Source organism: Rattus norvegicus, chromosome 7 (genome assembly GCF_021556685.1).
Source record: "Rattus norvegicus strain SHRSP/BbbUtx chromosome 7, alternate assembly SHRSP_T2T, whole genome shotgun sequence".
Taxonomy (NCBI): domain Eukaryota; kingdom Metazoa; phylum Chordata; class Mammalia; order Rodentia; family Muridae; genus Rattus; species Rattus norvegicus.
In genome coordinates, this window is record NC_141540.1 from 96,275,813 (window position 1) to 96,298,933 (window position 23,121).

Consider the following 23,121-nt stretch of genomic DNA (forward strand, 5'->3'; position numbering starts at 1 on the left):
CAGTCTGGCAGTTTCTCAAAAGGCTGAACAGTTTCCATATGACTGAACAATTCCATTTCTGTATATATAATGAAAAAAAGAAAAGACACACATACCCACACAAGACTGTGTACAGTCATGCATTCCTTAATGGCTTGATAGGAGAAACCTATTACTAGGTGAGTTTGTCGTTGTGTGAACATTATACAGCACACTTACACAAACCTAGGTACTGTAGGCTATATTGCATGTATGTATAGCTTATTGCTTATAAAGATGAGGTGAACAAAAACCAGGCACAGTGGTGCGTACGTACATTTACAGCATTTGGGAAAGACAGGACGATACAGAGAACTGGGTTAACCTGGGCTACATAGTTTGTTAGTAGCTGTGAGGTTTTGTTTTGTTGATTTTTGATTGGGGGATGAAAATGCTCTAACCCATATTGGGGATTGCTGAATGGTAAAAATCATTGAATTGTACCAGTGAGTTGTCATGTGGTATATGAATTACATCTGAATAAAGCCAGCGTGGAGTGAAGAGCGAGAAGGAAGAGGCAAAGTCAACATCCTGGTAATAGCTACTTCCTCTTCCTAGAGCCCTACAGCTCCATGTGTGTAGCTCAGGTTGCCTTCCAGGGCAGAGGCTGTCTGAAGAAGTGGTTCAGGGTTGAATATCTGGCTCTGCCACCCCTTCACACAATTGTCAGAGGCCTTCCAACCTAGAGCCATAGAGGGGACTGCCATATTAAATCCTGGGAAATCTATAGAATACTTAAGAGACAATTAAATGATGATTCTTTCAACCCACCAAGTTTGAGAGTAATTTTTCCCTTTAAAAATATTTATTATTTTTTATTGTTCGAGTGTTTTGCCTAGATGTATGTCTGTGTACCATGTGAGTGCCTGGTGCCTACAGAGGCCACGAGTCAGATCCCCTGAGATTGGAGTCATAGATGGTTATAAACTGCCATGTAGGTGCTGGGAATTGAACCTTGGGTCCTTTGGAAGAGCACCAGTGCTCTTAACTGCTAAGCCATCATCGCTCCAGCCACTGAGAGTAATTTTTTATATAGCAAAAGGCAATCAGAAGCCAAATGCTTGCTTTAACACGAAGACTTCATGTGAATACTAAAATCCAATCCCGAGAAAGACGTGGTCTTAAAGAACAACCAGGATGGGGATGTTCCTGGATTGTAAAGGAAATGAATGGGGATGAGCTGGGGACACTGGAGTGAGCCTGCCAAGCTGGCCTCTTTCCTGAAGCCTTGGCAAGAGCAGGTAGCCAGCCACTCGTCCAGAGGCCACCAGCTACTTAGTAGAAGTGCAAAAGGACAGAGCAGGTCATGTTTCTGGTTACGTGAGGCTCCATGAAAGTAACCCTGTGTACTTGTCCACTCAGCACCTCAAAAGGAAAGAGGCCATGCTGGAAGAAGCTGAAGGAGAACGAAAGGCTAGCTAAGAGCCTGTACGGGAAATAGAGAGGACGCTGAAAAATCATTCTAATTCCATTATTTATTCATTTAGCGTGTGCATGCCACGGCACCCTGTGACGTTCAGAGGGCAATTTTTAGCAGTAGGTTCTGTCCTTCAGCCTTATGATCCCTAGGGATAGAACTCAGGGTGTCAGGCTTGGAGGGGAAGTGACTTTACCTAGTGAGTCATCTCGTCGACCTATGGAAAAAGTGGTTTGTTTTGTTTTTTTAAATTTATTTTACTTACTTGCTTTTCTAAAGACAAAAATTTAGGGTAGTGTCTCACTGTGTCACCCAGGCTGGATCTGAATGAAAGAGTCTTCCTTCTTAGCTTCCTGAGAATAGTGACAAAAGGCATGTGCCACCACGCCTGGCTTCGTAAGGACGTCTTTTTCAGTGCATACTTGGATGCAGTGTAGCAAGGAATTTATGAAAATGATTTGTTGCTGTGTTTTTTGGTTTTTTTGTTTGTTTGTTTGTAAACCTGCTATGCAAGGAAACACCTATAAACAGCTCAGGTGGGGCTACGCCCTCCAAATGTTAGCTGTTAAGTAAGCAGATGCTAACCGAGTGGTTCTGGAAGAGGTACAGTATCCAGGTTATAAGGACCTGAGAGTTCTGACAGGAAATAATACCTAAAATGTGAAAACTGAGGAAACCAAAGTTTCTTCTGTTTTCATTCGAAGTACTGTGAGGGTGTTCAGATGTGGAGGAATGGCGGTCGGTAGTCCTCGTTTGTCCTGTGGGTTTGTCCTTCTGCTGAAGTCCCATCCCCAGCACAGGCTCCCAGATCTCTCTACAGGGCTTTCACGGATGTCATTTTATTCCTAGGTCTTGGCGATGTTATTTCATCTTCCTCTTGGTGCTCAGAGATCTGTATGTCATGCACTTTTTCTGTTCTCCATTAATAGCAGTGGGGGTTGATTGGTCTGAGATTGAAAAACTACTAACACTTGGTAGTTCAAACAGCTCTGATGTACTGTTTCTTCTAGTTCTATGGGCCACATGGGCATTTGTATGCTATTTCTCTTGGGCTCCTTTGTGGGTCAAATAGAGGGTTTCCGTTGGTCTGGCAGGCCCAAGATGGCCTCAGTGAGAATTGGTCCTGGCTCTTGCCTCCCACCCTGGTTCTCCTTGGGGTCACTCTTCTAGAAGGCGGCACCTGCTTCTTACATGGTGATTCCCTGGTGGCCCCCCAGGGAAAGGCAGATGTTTTTAGCCCTCTAGAGTCTACTGGATGGCTTAAACAAGACACACTTGTCTCTGAAGTCAAAGTCAAGCTGCCGATCAGTTCAGTGAGGGCTTGCTCCTTGTGGTATGCACATAGATGGCTGTCTTCTTGCTACATCCTCATTTGGAGATGGCCATGAGGGAATAGGCAAGATCTTCTTGTGTCTTCTTTTCAAGTATTTCAAATATTTATTTATTATTTACTTGTTGGTGTGTGTGGATGGTGTGTGGATGTGAGATGGGAGCGTGAGAGGGTAGAGGCCAAAGGACATCTCTGTGGTTCTCTCCTTCCACTCTTACTGAGTTCAGGAGTCAAGATCACTGGGCTTCTGAGGCCAGTGTCTTTATCTTCAGAGGCATCGTACTGGCTCTCTTTCATTTCTCTTCTGATCTCACCATAGGACTTTTGGTCTCAAAAGCTAATTATGCCCAAACTCCCCATCTCCAGGTGCCATCACCTTTAGAAAGTGAATGTGTAGATTGGGAGTGGTGACACATACAGTCATCCCACAGTTATTTTAACATGGGAGTCTAGGAAATGGGATCGGAAAATATTGTAAGCCAATTAAGAAAGACAGTGCATTATATTGTAAAAGTCCTGACTAAATACTCTGCTTACTTTCCTTTTCCTTTTCTTTAAAAAAATTTGTTTGTTTGTTTATTTTATGTATGTGACTACACCGTCACTGTCTTCAGACACACCAGAAGAGGGCATCGGATGCCATTACAGATGGTTGTGAGCCACCATGTGGGTGCTCAAGACCTCTGGAAGAGTAGTCAGTGCGCTTAACCACTGAGCCATCTTTCCAGCCCCATCCTTTTTCTTGTAGGGTTGTGTAGGTGAATGCTAGGAACCAGGCCCAGGGTAAGCACCATACCACTGAGTCAGACCCCCTCAACGCTGACAACTTTTCAAGATGAATGATTTGAATGCAGCCTTGTACTTTGCGTTTCCGACGTTTGTCTCATTACGAGGAGAAAAGGCGTCTTGCTTACTTCTAACACAGACCCTCTCTTGGAATTGACATTTGTAGCAGCTACATCTGTCTGACAGCTCTTCCGTGACACTTCCCGGAAGCCTATGATGTACTTCCTGGAAACCTATGGTATTGGATTTCAAATGAGCTATTTTCCTTTTGTATATATTTACCTTACTTTCCTTATCTCTCTTCTTCCCCCCCCCCAGACTGATGAGCCCTGAAACTACACTCCTCCAGCCTAGGGAAGAGGAGGGGGTGAAGTATGAGCGAACCTTCATGGCATCTGAATTCCTGGACTGGCTGGTTCAGGAAGGAGAAGCCACAACGAGGAAAGAGGCAGAGCAGCTTTGCCACCGGCTCATGGAGCACAGCATCATACAGCATGGTGAGTGCACCAGTCAGTGCCTGCTACAGTGACCGCCAGTCTCTTAACCTGTGGCTTGTAGCCACATACACTCACTCCTCATGCCTTGACCCATAAGTCCCTCTGGACAGCGCTGCTTCTATGCTGAGAGTCAAGTTCAAGTCTTCATGTTTCTTGACTTGCCTGCTCATTTGAGATCGGTTTAAAGAAACGTGTGGTTTTGCAGATGTGTCAGCAGATACTAAAGAAGAAAGGCAAAGTCTTCTTTATTTTTAATTCTATGTCTACGGGTGGTTCATCTACATGTGTGTCTGCGCTGTGTGAGTGCCTAGTGCCCACAGAGGCCAGGAAAGGGTGTCAGATGGCCTGGGACTGGAGTGACAGAAGGAGCTATGAGTTGCCATGTGGCTATGTGGATGCAGGGAGTTGAACCTCTGGATCCTTTCTCTGAAAGCCATCTTACCAGCCAGGGAAGGCAGATTCTATAAAACTATCAAGAGCTCTGCATAGGTATGATGTCATGTAACAATTCCACATACAACTGGCTCTCACAACTCTTATAGTCACTCTGAGTGTGAAGGCAGGAAGATTGGAAGTTCACGACCGTTCAGAGCCAGCCTGAACTGTGAGAAACTCTCAAAGACAAACATTAAGAGAGGTCAATTCAAGGTGTGGCCTATGACCATATGCAAGTATTGGGTGGAGAGAGATAGAGATCTGGAAACAGCTTGAGAGTCTTGAAGAAAAACAGACCTGGAGAGGTGAGGGTGGAGAGGAATAGTGAGATGTAAGCAGCCTGCCCAGCCACCTGAGCCTGTGGTGAAGTCTCAGCCCATGCTACTGCTGCTGAGCACCAAGTCTGGGTCTGTGACCGTGTAAGCAGCAGGGGTCAGTGCTGATGTTAGTGACTCCTTTTACCACCAAAGGCCATGTGGGCATCCCTGGTCTGGGCTGCCACCTGGGATCATGCTAATGTCCAAGGGCTGTGCAAAGCTGTCCCTGCCCCTCACTAGCTGCAGCACTCCGAAGAACTGGGTAACTATGAATGCCTGGGTAACAAAGTAGACCCTGATATCAGAGGTGCAGGTGAGCTGGCCCTGAGGGTGTGAGTGTGGAGAGCAGGCCCCACCACTCTCCCCTAATCCCTCCCCAACTGTGGCAGGTGGGAGAGCTGGCCCTGTCCCATACTGGCTGCAGCACTCAGGAGAGCTGGCCTGGCACCTCATTTGACAGCATAATAGAGCTTGCCCTCGTGGCATGGCTAAAAGAGAGCTGGTGGGACCAACTCAGTCACCACCCAGGTCCAGATCCAGGGCTGTGAGGTGGCCCATCCCAGCATCTACCTACCCCATCTATAAACTGCTACATCTCAGGAAGGAGCCAGTTCTACAAATCCAAAGCTGCAGGATCTCCACAACACAGGGCAACAACAAGATATCTGAGAGGAGTTTGAGCAAGGATTCAGTACTGATAGTGTGGCAGAAGCCAGAGGCCTCCACCAATGACTCATTGTAATGAATATTTGCAAATAAAGATATGTGGACAAAGGGGTATACTGTGGGACCCACTACAGCTTCCACATGAGATGGGTTTGGTTGTTGTTGTTGTTTTGTATTTTATTTTGAGGGGAGGTTGCAAGGGGAGAGGGCAGATGTGAAGGGATGGGGAGATGAGTGGGATCGGGGTATGTGATGTGAAATTCACAAAGAACCAACAAAAAGGTTTTTTTTTAAAAAGACATTAAAATAGTTTAAAAAGGAATAAACAGTTTTGTTTGCAAGACCTGTTGTCCATGACCTTAGGTAGGTAATGCTTGAGACAGGAGACAGAAGTACAATCCCAGCTGCAGTGGTGAAGAGACAATACAAAGGGGCTTTATAAATGTTTTCAGCCCAAAGGGATGACTTGTGATGATTCGATATAACCTTTGGTTAAAGAGTTTTATTATCTTTACTGCATAACAAATAACTTGAAAGTGTAACTAAAACTTGATGACCTAAACCACCAACAGTAAATTTTATGAATGTGAAATGATGCCTCATAGAATTTCAGTGGGTCAGGAATTGGGGTGAGGCTTAGCTGACTGGGACTCCCAGAGCTTTCATCTGAAGATAGAGCCACACTGTTAGCCAGGGCTACAGGACTAGATTCACTTCCACAATGGCTTCCTAGTTGCGGAGAGTTGACTGTGACTATTAGCAGGAGGCTTCTGCCCGTACCTATGTGGACTTCATCATGCTACCTGAGAATTTGCATGGCATGCCAGGGTCACCTCCTGAACTCCAATGGGAGTGAACCAAGAGAATGAAAGAAGTCACAGCTGTGGGAGTCACATGGTGTCATTTCCTCAGTCTTCTGTTGGTTCCACATCTGACCCTGCTGGTGTGGAGGAAGGTGAAGAGTGGGAGAGTAGGAGTCTGCAAGCATTAGAGATACGTTGCAGGCTGGCTGTCTCAAGAACACAGCTGCTGGGATCCCAGCTCCACCAGGTCTAAGCTAATTACTTTCTCTTTATCTGGGAAGTGAGGATGACCTCATTGGTTAAGTGTAGAATTAAATGAGCAGGCATTGAGCTCTCATTTAATGCTCTTGCTCTTAGTAACCACCCACTCAATTCATTTCCCTGCAAGGTGTGGGCTTGGGACAAAGAGGAGAAGGTTAAGCATGTCGTCATTTCCCAAGTCCATATAAAAGGTGATTAACGTTACAGTCTGTGAGCTCCTTCCCCAAGTCCCCCTGTCTTCCAAGCTGAGGATTTCTGTCACAAGAATACAACAGTGGAATTAGAAAGAAACTTTAGAAATGTAGAGCAATGTTTTCCTAACTCTAGAATGCAACCCTCTAGGGGACATGATATAATGACATTTTAGTGTGTTCACACCTACCACGTCACATGTAGATATCAGAAGACAACGTGTCAGAGTCTGTTCTTTCTTTCCACTATGTACTTCCCAGGAGTCAAAATCAGCTTGTCAGGTATGCTTTTGTGTTGCCCTAAAAATCATTTGTTACTCTGCTCTAGGATCAAGTATTTGGAAAGCCGCCAATGTGAGGCATTGGATTGACTCCTTTGGATTTCAGTGTATTCTTGGGCATTCCCTTCTGTACCACTACTACCAGGTTGAACTGCGTTCCTTAAGTAGCTTCCCTTTCCCCTCTCTTTTCTTGAGAATTGGGGAATATCCTATTCTGTCAAATCTTTCTCAGATTCATCATTTTGTCCTTTGTACCACTTACAAACGAAGGACATTCATTGCTTCTTTTTTTTTTTTTTTGCTTCATTTTTTTAAAGATTTATTTATTATATACACTGTAGCCATCTTCAGACACACCAGAAGAGGGCATCAGATCTCATTACAGATGGTTGTGAGCCACCATGTGGTTGCCAGGATTTGAACTCAGGACCTCTGGAAGAGCAGTCAGTGCTCTTAACCGCTGAGCCATCCTCCAGCCCAAGGTGCTTCATTCTATAAAGTAACTTTATCTTAGTTGCCTGGGATTAAAGGTGTATGCACTAAGGGTGTGTCTGTATTCTAGCCAGAGGGATTTAAGGTGTTTGCTGAGGCTGAGCCTCACCACAACTAGAAACACCCATTTTTCAGTAGATGATACAATCTAAGGGTTCACAGTGTGATCAAATACACTACAACAAAGAGTTTTTTACTTGCATGTGTGTGTGTGTGTGTGTGTGTGTGTGTGTGTGTGTACACACATATATCTCACATGTATGCCATAGAGGCCAGAAGAAGACATTATATCCTCTGGAACTAGATGGTTTTGAACCTTTATGTGGGTGCTGGGAATTAAACAGGAGTCCTCTGCAGGAACAACAAAGCGCTTAACCACTGAGCCCTCTCTCCAGCCCTTGATCACTTTACTCTTAGTAATTTAGTCTAACCTCTTAAATCCAATGAAGTAGCTATTTTTAAAGTTTTTGCTGTGTTTGATATGAGATCTATCATCTTACAAAGCTGTAAGAGTACATACAGTATGGTAACTAAAAGGTAGGCATTATTATTTTCATTAATGGATCAAGAAATGAAGATAGCAGTAATTAGACAGATTGTCTGAAACCTCACAGGTAAAAATAGCCAAATGGGTGTTACTGCTAATAAGGATGAGCATGGAATTGGTTAGAGTGACTGCTAAGTTCCCCATGAGCAAAGGCATTTTTGGTTTGAATCTGCCACCATTTTGTTCCAGGAAGAAAAAGTCAGATGACCCCAGGTTTTATGAGAAAACCAGTTTCTTATGCTACAATCTACTGAGTCATTCTGTGCATGAGAAGAGATACCAGATGCCAGGAGTCATTTCCAGATTATTTCCAAGGAATGAGTAATTATACCTCAATTACTGTGTGGTTTTATAATGCTGTAACCTCCATGCCAGAAAGGTGAGCCATGGAAGGTAATATCAAGACATTATTAATAGAGAATCTAAATGTAGGAGCAGGTTGCCTCTGATGGTAGGAGGATTAAAAATTCTGTATATTGAGTCTAGCATTTCAATCTCATTTCCAACACAGGCTTCATTGCTAGCTCTCTAAACTCAGACTTATTAGAAAGCATAATCACCACAGTCAGGGTCCTCATTGACATTCTGGATTGTGTAGCCATTAATTTCAGAGGTTAAACATTAAAGCAAGTTAGCCCTTAGGCTTCGACTACAAGGCCTCTGAATTAAATCAGTTCACTAGGTTGAAACTAGTCAGTGTGAACATCAGGTCCTCTCAGGAAATCCATCGTCTATGAATGGTAAATGATGCTTTTATCAAGGCAGGACTTGTTAAATGAGTAAGAACCTGGCATTCATATTTATGGTCATGTAAGTGTCTCTTGACAGATCTCACTCTTGGCAAAGCTAGCCAAAACTCACTTTATAGTCTAGGCTAGCCTCAAATTCACAGCAGTCCTCCTGCTCCAACCTCCAGGATATATACTACATGTTGCCTTGGCTGACCTTGAACTCTCAATACTTCAGACAGACCTTGAATTTGCACTCTTCCTGACTCCGCCTCCCAAGTAGCTGTGATTATAGGTCTACACCTCCAGGCTCGCCTCTTTCTAAGTACTGGACTAAATATTTTATAATTTTAATATATCAGGTAGCTAATATGTATATATTTTACTCATATTGTTGTGTTTTTCTGCTGCAAGGGCATCTTGGCAGTCAGGAGCCAAGGAATATCACAAAGTCACACCATGCAGCAAACCTCACACAAGAGATCTATTGGAAAGAAGAACAGAATGATGGCTGCCTCTGATGGAAAGAGAGACAGCAGTGGGCTGAACAGAGAAGCTTGTATAGGGTTTTTGGAGCATGCACAGTGAGCTTAGTGGTAAAGTATAGTGTGCTAGCAAACATGGTAGGCCATTAACGCTGAGTCACAGGGGCAGGAACTGCCAAGTCTGGGAGCTCTGAGTCAAGCCAAGGGCAGGGTGCTTTTTCTTCTGCCTAAGTCTTGGACTTGAGATCAAGTCAGAGCCAAATATTCTTTCCTTGGCCATTTTACCTTATACATATGCATGCGTGTTTGTGTGTGTGTGTGTGTGTGTGTGTGTGTGTGTGTGTGTGTGTTTGAGAGAGAGACAGAGACAGAGACAGACAGACAGACAGAGACAGACAGACAGAGAGACAGAGAGAGACAGACAGAGAGACAGAGAGACAGACAGAGAGAAAGAGACAGAGACAGACAAAAAGGCAGACAGAAAGACAGAAAGAGATCTTAATAAACCCATGGAGGTGTAGTGTATCTCTAAAACACTAGTCCTGGGCGAGGAGATGCTAACTGAAACAGAAAGTTGGAGGTCACCTGGGCCTGCTATGCAGGTTTCAGATCATCTTGTCCTCAGAATGAGATGTGGTCTCAAAAATACATGTCATCATTTTTTTTACATGTCATCATTTTTCTAGTAGATCTGTGACATTGATATAAGTACAGAAATTCAACAGTAAAAAACTCTGCGATTGGAAGTCTTTTAAGATATTTTGCATGGTTGCCTACATAGGCCATAGCTACTCTAAGCACTGTGCCTAAGAAAGACACTTATTCGAGCTGTGGATACAACTCAGTTGGTACAGTGCTTGCCTAGTATGATTGACACCCTAAGACTGATGACCAACACCACAAAAACTGGGCATGGTAGCACATGCCTATAATCTAAACACTTAGACTGTAGATACGGGAGGCTAGGAAGCTCAAAGTCATCCTTGGCCACATAATGAGTTTGAGGCCAGCCTTAGCTAGGTAAGACCCTTACTCAAGATGAAGAAGAGGTCCTGGAGGAACGACCCAGTGGTAAACACTTATAGCTTGTGCAAAGGACCTGGTTTCAGTTTCCAGCACCCACGGAGTGGTTCAAGTGGTAGACTCGAGGTTCAGATCAGGGCAGTGAAGTTTTAGAAACTACCTCTTACCCACTGAGGAGGACCAGACGCTCATTATTAGCTCCACTAGGCTAAGAAAAAAATAGTGTTAGCTCATAAAACTGAACTGCGTTGACTAGATGGCAGCAGTTCACATGGCCTGGCAGATGATGCAACTTAAAAAAAGTGTTAGCCCATAAAATCTACTTTTTCTCAAACACTAACAACCTTGGAGGTTTTGTATAGCTTTTACAAATAGAGTAGACACAGTTTCCGAGTACTAAATATTTCCCCAGCTGTGTTAGCTGTCAACTGGTTATCTTCACTCTAAGGGGAAAGAGATGGAAGGCAGATAATCACAAGGGTAAACCACTCCCAGCTGCAGCAGCTGACCCTGGGTAATCAGGTTCCCACTGCTGCTGTGTCCACACAAATCATTTCCTCCTCTTCCGCTTCGGCCAGAGCACTTTAACAATATCAACACTTTATAAATTAAAGCCTTCTGGCTTTTCCTTTTAAGTCTATAATTATATTAAACCTTGAAATACACAGGAGACCAGTTTTACATACATTATCTTTCCAATCCTCCCAGCTCCCCTAGGGTAGCTCTGCTTATACTATCTTAAGGGAAGAGACATTTGCTTGAGAACCAAGAAAGATGCCAGGTTCAGATAGAGATGGGTGGCATCATCCCAGTAACCAAGGTCACTGACAGAAGTTAGCCTAAGGTTGCAAACAACTGGACCAAATTTTATATATATATACATATATATATTATTTAAGAGAAAAATAATTTTCTTTCTACCCTTCATAAGTTCTTAATGAAGCCTTAAAAGGTAAGATAGAAAGGGGTTGGGGATTTAGCTCAGTGGTAGAGCGCTTGCCTAGGAAGCGCAAGGCCCTGGGTTCGGTCCCCAGCTCCGAAAAAAAAAAAAAAGAACCAAAAAAAAAAAAAAAAAAAGGTAAGATGGAAAGAAAGTATGTGAACGTCCCTCAGTTGGTGTGCACTTGCCAAGTATGCACACACCATAAGCTCACCCACCAGCACTGTGTAAACCAAGCACTTAGGGTGTGAAGGCAGGGAGGAGGGGAGGTTTGAGGTCATCCTAGACTATGCATAGTTTGGAGCCAGCCTGGACTACATAAGACCCCATCTCGGGGAGGGGGAGCAGTCAACGTATGCCCCTTATACACTTGGAGATAACCCTGAGAAATTAGCAACCCTAAAAACCCTCGTTCCATTCCAGAATGAAAAACAGAGAAGAGACCCCCTCAGGTTGTCCTTTGACTTCCATATGAATGTGAGGTGGCAAGTTAGTACACACACGTATAATCTGTACATATTTAAATGCAAATATACATATTCATACACATATATATGTAGAAGAAAAACCCTAGTGTCATATATGGTTTTGGTGGCTTTTGAAGTTATATTGCTTAAAGAGTTTATGTTATATGCAAACATTGGGTTATTTTATATAGCAGACTTGAATATCCATGGATGTTGGTATTTAGGGGTCTTGGACTCTGTCCTGTGGATACCAAGGGAGGACTGTATCTTAGAAGTATAAATCTTCTGCTGGGTACCTAACTCGAGTTTTCTCTGATAATATAAGTATTTGGCTGTTTTGTGTAATGGTATGTACATACGTGCTACATCTTAGTTTATTAACAGAACATACCAGGAAGAGCTCAAAGTGTGGATTCTAGAATGTTCCACCTCTCTACCCTTTCTTCAATGTGAACTTCCCATTACTGATAGGCATGAGCTTGGCTGAACCACTCAAGCTTGGGGACTGTAGTAAGCAGGCAGTAGGGAAACTCCCTTTCAAAGAGCGCATCAGAGACAGGCATGACAGTGCTTGCCAATAATTCTAGCACCAGGGAAGCAGAAGCAGGAGGGATGGGAGTTCAAAGCTAGGCTGAGTCCTGCAAGAAGTCCAGTACAGAGTGGGTTATCTGAGATCTTGTGTGGAAGAAAACGATGCAAGAGTGAGCCATTCCATCGGGTCCTTTTGCTGGGTGTCAGTAGTTTCCTGGGTCAGCTTCGAGGCTGGGGGCATTGGGTAGAGGAGCTTCTCTCTGTGACCTCGGCCACCTGTGCTGCAGTAATTGTCCTCATGTCACATCATCCTTGCTGTTAAGCTGTGCCTTGCACGAGTCCTCTAGAAAATCTCCCAGGAGCCTCTCAGGCTCTTGATCCTAAGCCTGTATTAGTCAGGGTTCTCTAGAGAAAAAAAGAACTGACAGAATATGTACATGTACACACACACACACACACACACACACACACACGGGATTTAGTAGTGGCTGTGGTCCAGCTGCTCCAACCATGGCTGTTTTGTGACAGCTAAAGAAGCCAGTAGTTGGGCTGGAGAGATGACTCAGTGGTTAAGAGCACTGACTGTTCGTCTAGAGGTTCTGAGTTCAAGTCCCAGCAACCACATGGTGGCTCACAACCATCTGTAATGGGATCTGATACCCTCTTCTGGTGATTCTGAAGACGGTATATTTACATACATAAAATAAATAAATAAATCTTTAAAAATAATCCAATAGTTGCTTGGTTCATGAGACTGCTTGTTTCTGGTTTTCAGTATATGCCAGAATCCCTAAGAAGTAGGCTCTAAGACATGTGGAAGAATGAATTTACCAGGAAGAGTAAGGGCAAGCAGGCAAACACAAACTTCCTCCTTCCGTGTCCTTTATATGCACTGAAACCAGTAGACCTAGACTTAAGGTGGATCTTCAGTCAACGAAAATCGTTCACAGTTGTTCCTGGGAGCTTAGGTTTTAGTTAATTCCAGATGCAGTCAAGTTGACAACCAAGGACTAGCCCTCATAGAGTCCCTCATTTGAACTCCATTTTCTCAGTTGATAGGTTGATATTTCAGTGTCAATACATATGAACTATTCAAGTTCCTTTCCCTTCCCCTCCTCTTCCTTTTCTTCTCCTCTTTTCTCCTTCCACCTCATCCCTTCTTCTCCCCTCTTCCTTGTCCCTCTCCTCTTCTCATTATTTTTCAATCCCTTACTCTCCCCTCGCTTTGCCATACTGAGGATCAAACCTTGGAGTTTGTACATGCAGCCATTTAACGGTACTGCCGATCCCAGAACATCACTCTAACTCCCGAGACTGATAATGGAAACAAAATGATACCATCTTGGCACAGTGTTATTCAGTAAGTGGTTGCAGATTTTCTCTGCCATCGTTATCATCAAAATCTGCATCATCAGATGCCTTTCAGGGAATGGCTCTTATGTCTTTAACCTCGCCCAGTTCAGGTCTTAATATCTTATGATACATAATCTATGCAAAAGTCTCAATCACTCCTTTTGCTCCCACTTCCTCTATTTCTTGGGGTAGAGCCTGAGGTACCTGACACCATGTGGTGCTTCATCAGATAGTAGGATCTACAGTCACCTGGGGGACAGTCCTCTGGACATGCCTGTGGGCTATTATTTGGGGATTAACTGAGGTAGGAAGACCCACCCTCTATGGATGGCACCATTGCTGGGACCCTGGACTGCAGAAGCAAACGAGCTGAGCGCAGTGTTCATCTCCCCCTTTCCTCCTGACCTTAGATGCGATATAACCAGCTGCTCCCAGCTCCTGCTGACCTGATTTCTCCATCATGAAGGCCTGTTCCCTTGCACTTTGAGCCAAAATAAACTGAACCCTTCCTTAAGTTGCTTTTGTCCAAGTAGTTTATCACATCAACAAACGAGCACCAGGTTCACACTGTTTTTGTTTTGTTTTGTTTTGTTTGTTTGCTTTTTTTTTAACCTGACATTTGTTGTAGCAGGGATCAGAAGTAGCTGGAAAGCTTAACAATGAATCATTACATTTTGATTTCTCACCTATTATCTTGGCTAAAGTTACTTTGATTCCTTTTTTCCTCTTCTCATTCCTATCTTCTCCTTCCTTCTGCCAACTAAACAATTATAAGTGTTTCCTAACTTGGAGCCTTCAAGTGTTGTTTTGTTCTTGTAATACCAGCTAATAGGATTCTGTGCCCTAAAATCAATTTCCTGCTTTCACATCCTCTTTGTAATGTCAGGGCTGAGGAAGTAATTATTTTAGCCTGTGACTCACTGTTGTGATTGCCTTTGGAAAGCTTCATATTCCAAGTACCTAGCACCATCCTTCTGAGGAGTCGGAACTCAAAAACAATTGCTTATCTTCCTGCATCAAGGACTTCTGCTGTTTGGGAAATGGTCCTTCAGCTGCCTCCCCGTAGGACGACACGAAGTGGGTGGTTATGGACTGAGGTACAGCTCAGAGTGTCCTTTACTTGGGGGTGAGTGTAGGAGGATCAGGAGTTGCAGGACAGCTTCTGCATTGTTCTAGGCCAGCCTGCCTGAACTATGTCTCACACACAGTACGAGCACCACCAGTAACGGCTTTCTGAACCATTTGTTGTGATTCATGCCTGCCATTTCAACACTGTGGAGAATAAGACAAGAAGATCTCATGTGTGAGACCAGCCCAGGAGACACCATAAGTTCCAGGCCAGCCCTTTGAGACCTTGTCAAAACAACAAAAAAGGTTTCTGTTCCTTATTAATTTATGTTTTCTTCACTAATGTTTGGGTTTTTTCTTTAATCTTGACAGTTTTTTAAATATATATATATTGTTGTGGGGTATTCACCAGAAAAGACTGCTCAGACATGGGTTTAAGCCAATATAAAGTCCTTATTAGCTGGTGACTACATTGGTGTTTGGAATCCCAGTCTAGCACTGAGCCCTTCCTGGGGTGAGCTTTTAAGCACAAAGGCCATATCCTAGGTTGATATAAGTTAACAAGAGCAGATAGCCAGAAGCGGAACTACAGAAGCTAAAAGGCAAGGTTAGTCCATTAGAGACTTTCCCAAAACCATATGGACTATGATGGATTAGGCCTTTGTTTTAGTTTTGGCAATGATTTTATGTGCAATTTTACAGCCTGAATGGTACTTCTGTTGGGGTCCGGGAGTTGCCCCACAAACCACACAGACAATGATCTCAGTCAGACAGGGATAGTTTATTGAGCATTTGCCCTGGAACTGATCAATCAGTTCCACAAACCAGACTCAGGAGCTGATTGTAACCAAGAACCAGAATCCTACAGAACTTTTACGCCTGAAACCCGTAAACATCTGTGCCAAGTTACCCCACCACGATTTAGGGATAGGGGACTTCCTTAGGAGCATGTCTTTGTTGCATTTATCCAGCTCTCATTGGTTGGCATATTCAACCGTGGCAGGGAGCTTGCCTTGCCTAACATTCATGTCTTAACTCGCCAACCAGGATGTCGGTTACCCATATATACGCCTCTTTCTGCCAAGTAGGATGTCAATTCCCAGGGAAGCTTTGGGAACTTAAAACTTTAACTGACTCCCATTTAAAATGCAAGCCATACTCCAAATGGCTCCTTATATTTGTGTAGGTGCCTCTCTTATGTTGGAGTCTATCTTAGGGGCAGCTTATCATACACAAATGCAGGAAGTACTCCCGGGCAGTTGGTTCTGGTCCAAGCTTATACCTAACTGTACAAAGCAGTTCTAACTGACCTGACTGTGACTGGTTTCCAAGAACAGCAAAGCACAGAGCATACCAGAATATGCAGTCAGCTCGGGCATGGGAACCTTCCCTAGTAACATCAGTGACAGCATCAGATGGCTGGCTAGGCCAGCAGCAGCTCCCCGGGCCTTAGTTCCATCACAGAGTCAGCAGTGTGCTGAAGTCTGGGCCCTGTACCATGTGCCATACTGATCATGTGCCTGGTTTGAAACAAAACATTGCAAACCCTTTCCTGGACTTTGTGTATTTGTTTCCTTTGAGGTAAACTCTCACTGTGTAACTAAGTCAGCCTCCTTTTCCTCAGTCTCTTACTGCTAGGGTTACCGATGTGTTGTATTATCACTCTTTCCCAAGGAACATTTCAGGGAAGAATTAAAGTCACCATGCTCCTCCTTGCTTCATAGTTAGCTTAGTCACATGGACAGCTGAGCGTGAGCAGCTCGAGATGCTGCTTTTCTATTTGTCCTTCGATCACTTACTTTGTGGTAAGTTGTAAGCCAGTGTCCCTTAGATAATCAGCTTCCTTTATTCCTTTGTCTGCTGACATTATCTTACTAATCTCTCTCTTTCTCTCCCTCCCTCCCTCTCATGTTTGCTTTTCTTTCAAGGTTTCTCTGGCTGTCCCGGAACTCTCTTTGTAAACCAGGCTAGCCTTGAACTCACAGAGATCCACCTGTCTCTTCCTCCCAAGTGCTGGGATTAAAGGCATGCACCACCGTACCCAGCTCGTCTTAGTAATTTCTAAGGGGAAATGTAGCCCCATTATCCACACAGAAAAGAATCTATCTGTACCGTCAGAAGTATTTAGGTAGATCAGAGGAGTCCTTACCTTCTGAGTAGTTATGGTACTCAGTGAATAAGAGTCTGATCCTTAACCAGGAGATTAGTGTTTCTGCAAGCGTCCTAGGTGACAGGAGCCTCCATCTTCACGCTGCTCTACCTTTCTGGCCATGTCTGCTTTTCCTGTTTAATATCTCATGTACTGTCAGAGCAAACTGAGGATATGGCTCTGTACTTCACTTGCATGCCTGGGGCCCTGGGTTTAAGCCATAGAACTACCAAAGAACAAAGGTTTAGGTGACTACTCAAAAGACACAGAGGGTCCCAGAAATTAGACGCTGGGACAGTGAACATTTTTGCTTTGGGGATAGAGGTAGCTCAGTTACAGAGCCTTTGCCCACCATGCTGGAGGCCCTAGATTCAGTTCCCACAACTTCAGAGGGAAAGGGGAAAAAAATCATCACCAAGGACAACGATTGATAAGATCGAAATTAGAAAACGCACGTGGTCATCAGAGCGGTTTCCTCCTGCAACAGATGAAGACAGATACAGAAACCCACAACCAGACCAGAAGGAAAGAAAAAATGTATGTGAGCTTTAAGCACGATCTCTTCTCATACCCTCCCCCACCCCTTTGGAGAAGATAGCCCTGCCTGATGCTTGCCTGCAAGCTCAGCATAGGTGGAGGCCAGAGGGTTAGCTCAAGGCCAGACAGCTACTTGAGACCTTATTTATATTGATTAATTAACTAATTAACAAACGAATGAATGGAGAGTAATCCTGAGGAGCAAATGCATCAAACTCTTAGCTTCAGAGTCACGTGACTCTATGACCTCCTTTCTTCCTTTCTAACCATCTTTTTCCAGATCATAGATTATGCTCTTCCGTGTGGAAGAAACATCAAGTTTGTGCCAGGCTGTTAGTGGACACTTTCAATCCAGCTATTCAGGAGGCTGAGGCAGAAGGGTTACATGTTTGTGACAGACCTGGGAAAAATGTTTTTAAACCACACCCCAAAAGTACAATTATAAACCAGCCGAGGATGTAGGTCAGTAGTGCTTACCTTGTTCAACATGCCTAAGGCCAGTTCCTCAGCAACACAGAAAACAAGACAAATGGACAAGCACTTACAGCAAGCCATCTATTTTAAGGTAGGGTCTATTATAGCTCAGACTAGTCTTGCACTCCATAAGTGGAGGAAGAGGACCTCGAACTCCAGATCCCCCAGCTTCAACTTCCCAGTTGCTGGAATTACAGGCTAGAATTATCTTGCCCAGTTCTAGAAAATGATGTTTGGATTTGATATGGAGAAAAGCCATGTTAAAGTGTTGAAACAATTTGCTTTTCTTTCTTTAGAATATAGACTTTCACATTTAGCTGTTAATTCTTTGGATGTTATGTAACTGATGGCTATAAAAGAAACTTTTGGCTTCCTTAACGTAGTCGTATTTCAAATTCTACTGTGTCTTAACACACTCCTTTATTTCATGCTTGCCTTTGGCTTTAGAGATTGAAATGAGGTTATCTGTACACTTGATCTAGATCTGGTTCAAGTTCCTTAGTAGGTGAAAGGTTAACAGTACTGTCTGGGAGAGAAGCAAGATGTGAGCCAAGACTGGTATCAGTCTTTGGAAGTTTAAGACAAAGAACCCCTCAGGGGCCCCTGGTCAGGTACGTGCCAGATCTCTGACATGAATCACCCATTTATTCCCCACATGGAAACAAGCTGCCCAAATCTGGAATGTGGCTGTGAATATGGCAGAGTTGGGAGGGAAAGCTGGATTTGAATATGGCAGAGTTGGGAGGGAAAGCTGGATTATCTAACTCTAAAACCTGTGCCCAGGGGAAAGACTATGGGGGGGGGGGGGGTGACCGGGAGGAGGGGCAGTGAGCAGGAAGTAAACAAATTTAGTAAATAAATAACAGAGCCAGTGCCCTTACAGAGGTGTGGGAGAAGAAAATCCATTCAAGGTCACCCTCAGCTACGTAGCAAGTTCCTGGGAAGACTGAACTACACAAGATTCTGTCTTAAAAACGAAAAAAACAGAAACCTAAATCAGGGCCAGGAGGGTGAGGCAGGGATGACTTTGTCCCACATGCCTGTCATCTGGAGTTCAATCCACAGGACCCATGTAAAGATGGAGGAAGAGAACTAGCTCCACACACTTGCCCTGTGACCTCCACATGTGCCATTGTCAAAAAAAAAAAAAAAAAAAAAAAAACAGGTGGCAGCACGTGTGTCATCCCAGCACTGGGAGAGGAAAGACAAAAGGACCTCTGAGGATTACTGGCCAGCCAGGCTAGCCGAACTGGCAAGCATCGGGTTCAGTGAAGAGATCCTGTCTCAGAAAGACAAAAGTAGACTATGACAAAGAACACAAATTCACCTCAGTCTTCCCCACCCCACCCCCCTCACAAAATGTGCACCAGCACCTACAGGTGCACACATGGACACACAACAACCCCACACACACATGTGAAACCTGTGTTCCTCCTTGCATTGTGATCTTATTTTCTTTTTTTTTTTTTTTTTTCCTTTTTCTTTTTTTCGGAGCTGGGGACCGAACCCAGGGCCTTGCGCTTCCTAGGCAAGCGCTCTACCACTGAGCTAAATCCCCAACCCCGTGATCTTATTTTCATAGAGTTCCTTAACACCAAAGCCTTTCAGTAAGCTTCCAGATTGTTTGTTTTTATAAGCAATGATGTCTCTTTTAGCAGACTTTTGGAACTGGTAAACTTTGCAGTGAGCAGATGGTACCATCTGCCCGTCGCAAAGCTAAGAGAGCTATCTGGGGCTAGGCTTGGCACTTACCAGGCGCTCCACTGTAGAATAAATGTGCGTTATTTATGCCATCACATGACCAGCTAGCCGTACTCCTTCCGGTATTTATTTGTTGTGTTTCTCTTGGGCTGCTAGAGAGAAGGTCTTCACAAAACAAACTTATGAGACTATCTTAGTTAGGGTTTGATTGCTGTTAAGAGATACCATGACCAAGGCGACTCTTATAAAGGACAACATTTAATTGGGGCTGGCTTACTGGTTCTGAGGTCCAGTCCATTTTCATCATGACAGGAAGCATAGCAGCATCCAGGAGGGCATGGCTCTGGAGGAAGAGCTGAGAGTTCTATGTCTTGTTCTGAAGGCAAGCAGGAGAAGACTGTCTTGCAAGCAGGTACGAGGAGGGTCTCAAAGCCCACCCCACAGTGACACACTTTCTCCAACAAGGCCACACCTCCCAACACAGCCATTCCCTATGGGCCAAGCATATTCAAACCACCACAGAAACTCAGTGTTTATGTCATTAAACATTTAATGAGAAAGAAAAAAAAATGCCTTTCAAGACAAAATAGAGTCTTAGCACAATACAGGTGGTGAAAATTGTACCTTTTAGTTTTATTTAAAATCAGGCTATCCCTATATCCCATCCTCCTGGCTGGCCTGGAACTTGCTTTTTAGATCAGACTGGCCTCAAACTTGCTTAAATTCTGCTACCTCCACTTCCAAGTACTGGGATCTGTAGATATTTGCTATCGTATATGGCTATAAGTTGATGTTAGATATTTTCATTGGTTTGAAATTTTCTTGAGGCCAGAGATTACCAGGCCCCTATACTTGTAGGGCAAACACTCTAGTTCTGAGCTATGGCCCTCAGGGTCTTGAATGCTAGGCAGATGTTCTACCTCTGAATCATACTGAAAAATACTTCTGACGGACTGTTGTAAGACCTCCCTGGGGAGACAGAAGAGAAATAGCTGTTTATCTCAAATAGACAGGGAACACAGAAACCTAAGAAAGAACTTATCATGTGTACTACCTTGGTGAAATAAATGAACTTGTTGGGGTTACAGGAGCCCTAGTAATCCACAAACAGCTATACCACTGAAGAGTCCCATCCCCCAACAGCTATACCACTAAAGGGTCCCACCCCCCACTGAATTTCTACCTCCTACAATTCTTTAATATTTTTTGAGATTACACATATATGAACAGGAAGGAGTAGTGCCTAAAATCTCAAGAAAGCGGAAAGCATCAGAGGGATTATGAGGCTCTCATGACTTTCACCCTACAGCTCCCGCTGGCGAGCTAGCTATCGGCTGTATAGTTCTGCAGGCAGAGGTGTCTGCTAGGTCTGTGCTGTGCCCATGATGGCAAATGTCATGTCAAGCCCGGAAGAAAGAATTCCATACAATACTGTTACTACTTATTGTTATATTGAGACTGCTCTCTGGTTGTAATCATAGCATGGTTAATGTTTCATATAATTCAGGGTGCCAAGGGAAAGCAGTAGGCAGTAGGTGCACACACACACACACACACACACACACACACACACACACATATGCAAGTCATAATGCAAAATGCTGTTGTGAGAGTTACCATGGGGATTTTTTAAATCAGCAAACTGAGAACAAGTTTACACAAAATAACTTATGCTTTACAGATTTATGCAAGAATGTGGCCGTGCGTTGAAACCAGATTTTGGTATTCTCATATGATGAGTTACTTGGTTGGTTTCTCAATCTACATTGTACTACACTAGCACCAGATAAGTCTGAGAACATTCAGAACTACCAGAGAATTCAGTGTGCTTGTATTTTTTGGTGTGTTAGTTTCATTTGGGGTTTTGTCAGCGTCTCTGATTTAATTCAGCCTGTGTGTGCTAGGCAAACCCTTTGCCACTAAGCTATCCTTAACCCTGTGTTTTTGTCTCTGAGGCCAACATTATTCTTTTGACCAAATCGTTTATCACCATTTTAGAATTGTGAAGCTCCTATACAAGTATTACTTATTATTAAATATCGTCCATAGTACTCTCCTAACAGGGATCCTACATTTTGAATTCTGATGGGAAAAAAATATATCATATAAAGCAAAGTATTTTCCACAGTGTCACTGGGTTTGGCACTTGTAAATTACATTTCCATTTCCGTGCCCATTTCATCCTCTGTATGAATCACCAATAAATACAATCAGGAATTGGGCCTGTTGGCACAGGCCTGTAATTCTAGCAATTTGGAAGGCTGAAGCAGGGAGGTTCCAAGTTCAGGTGTTACCTAGACTACAACTCCATGATACGAGTTCAAGGTCAGCCTGGACAAACTAATAAGACCCTATCATAAAATTAAAAACACACAAAGGACTGGGCAGATACTCAATGGTAGAGTATGTCCTTCATACATAGGAAGCCCTATGGTCAGACCCCAGCACTTCAAAACAATACTGCTACCAATGATAACAATTAACAGAGGAATTGTGCATTAATAATGTGAATGATAAATATAGTCAGAGGAAGCTGGTGAGCCAGTGTTATAGATAAAGAGGTTAATGGATTATAACATTTTTCTTTGTGGTTTATATATAGAATTTTGCATCTTATATTAGTAATAAATGTTTTTAAAGATTTATTTATTTACATGCTTGTTTGTTTGTTTGTTTGTTTGTTTGTTTATTTATTATGAGTATACTGCAGCTGTCTTCAGACACACCAGAAGAGATTATCAGATCTCATTACAGATGGTTGTGAGCTACCATGTGGTTGCTGGGATTTGAACTCAGGGCCTCTGGAAGAGCAGTCAGTGCCCTTAACCTCTGAGCCATCATTTCTCCAGCCCGTAGTAAATATTTTTAAAGTTTTTTTTTCCCACAGATGAGCTATCAATGGCAGTCATAGACATTCAGGCTTTTATTAAACTATTTTTTAAGTGAGATGGCTCTAGACCTTTCTTACATTTCTGTATGTATGTATGTATGTATGTATGTATGTATGTATGTATGTATCTGTGTTGGGGGGTGACATGGATGGAGGTATGTGTCATGGTTCCTGTAAGAAGTCAAAGGAGAACTTATAGGACTCAGTTCTCTCCTTCCATCATGTGGGTCCTGGTGATAAAACTTAGGTCATCAGAATTGGCATCAAGCATCTTTACCCACTGAGCTGTTTCACCTTCTTTTAAGCAACTTTTGTAGACACCTAAAACATTTGTAATGGGTGCTGGAGAGATGGCTCAGTGGTTGAGAGCACTGAGTGGTCTTCTATAGGTCCTGAGTTCAATTCCCAGCAACCACATGATGGCTCATAACCATCTGTAATGAGATCTAATACCCTCTTCTGGTGTGTCTGAAGACAGCGACAGTGTACTCATATATAACAAATAAATAAATCTTTAAAAAACAAACAAACAAACAAAAACCCCAATTATCATGAATGCCAGATCAGGCCTGTGAATCTAGACTCAAGAAACAGATTCAGAGGGATTGCTGTAGATTTGAAACCATCCTGGGCTACATGAAGAGGACCGGTTCAGTCAGTTAGGCCTAGATAGCAAAACAGTATCTCAAAACAAAACTTTTAAAAAAATCCCTCCACTTTTGACTCCCTGAGAT

General features: G+C 43.4%; 1 protein-coding gene across 2 annotated transcripts in view; it reads left to right on the forward strand.

Annotated features, from left to right (window-relative positions):
• Positions 1–23,121, forward strand: part of Deptor (DEP domain containing MTOR-interacting protein) — a 153,243-nt gene that overhangs the window by 77,895 nt on the left and 52,227 nt on the right. For both annotated transcript variants that reach the window (NM_001427213.1, XM_087557370.1), the window contains 1 exon segment: positions 3,870–4,048. In NM_001427213.1, the coding sequence (NP_001414142.1) occupies positions 3,870–4,048 (179 nt within the window).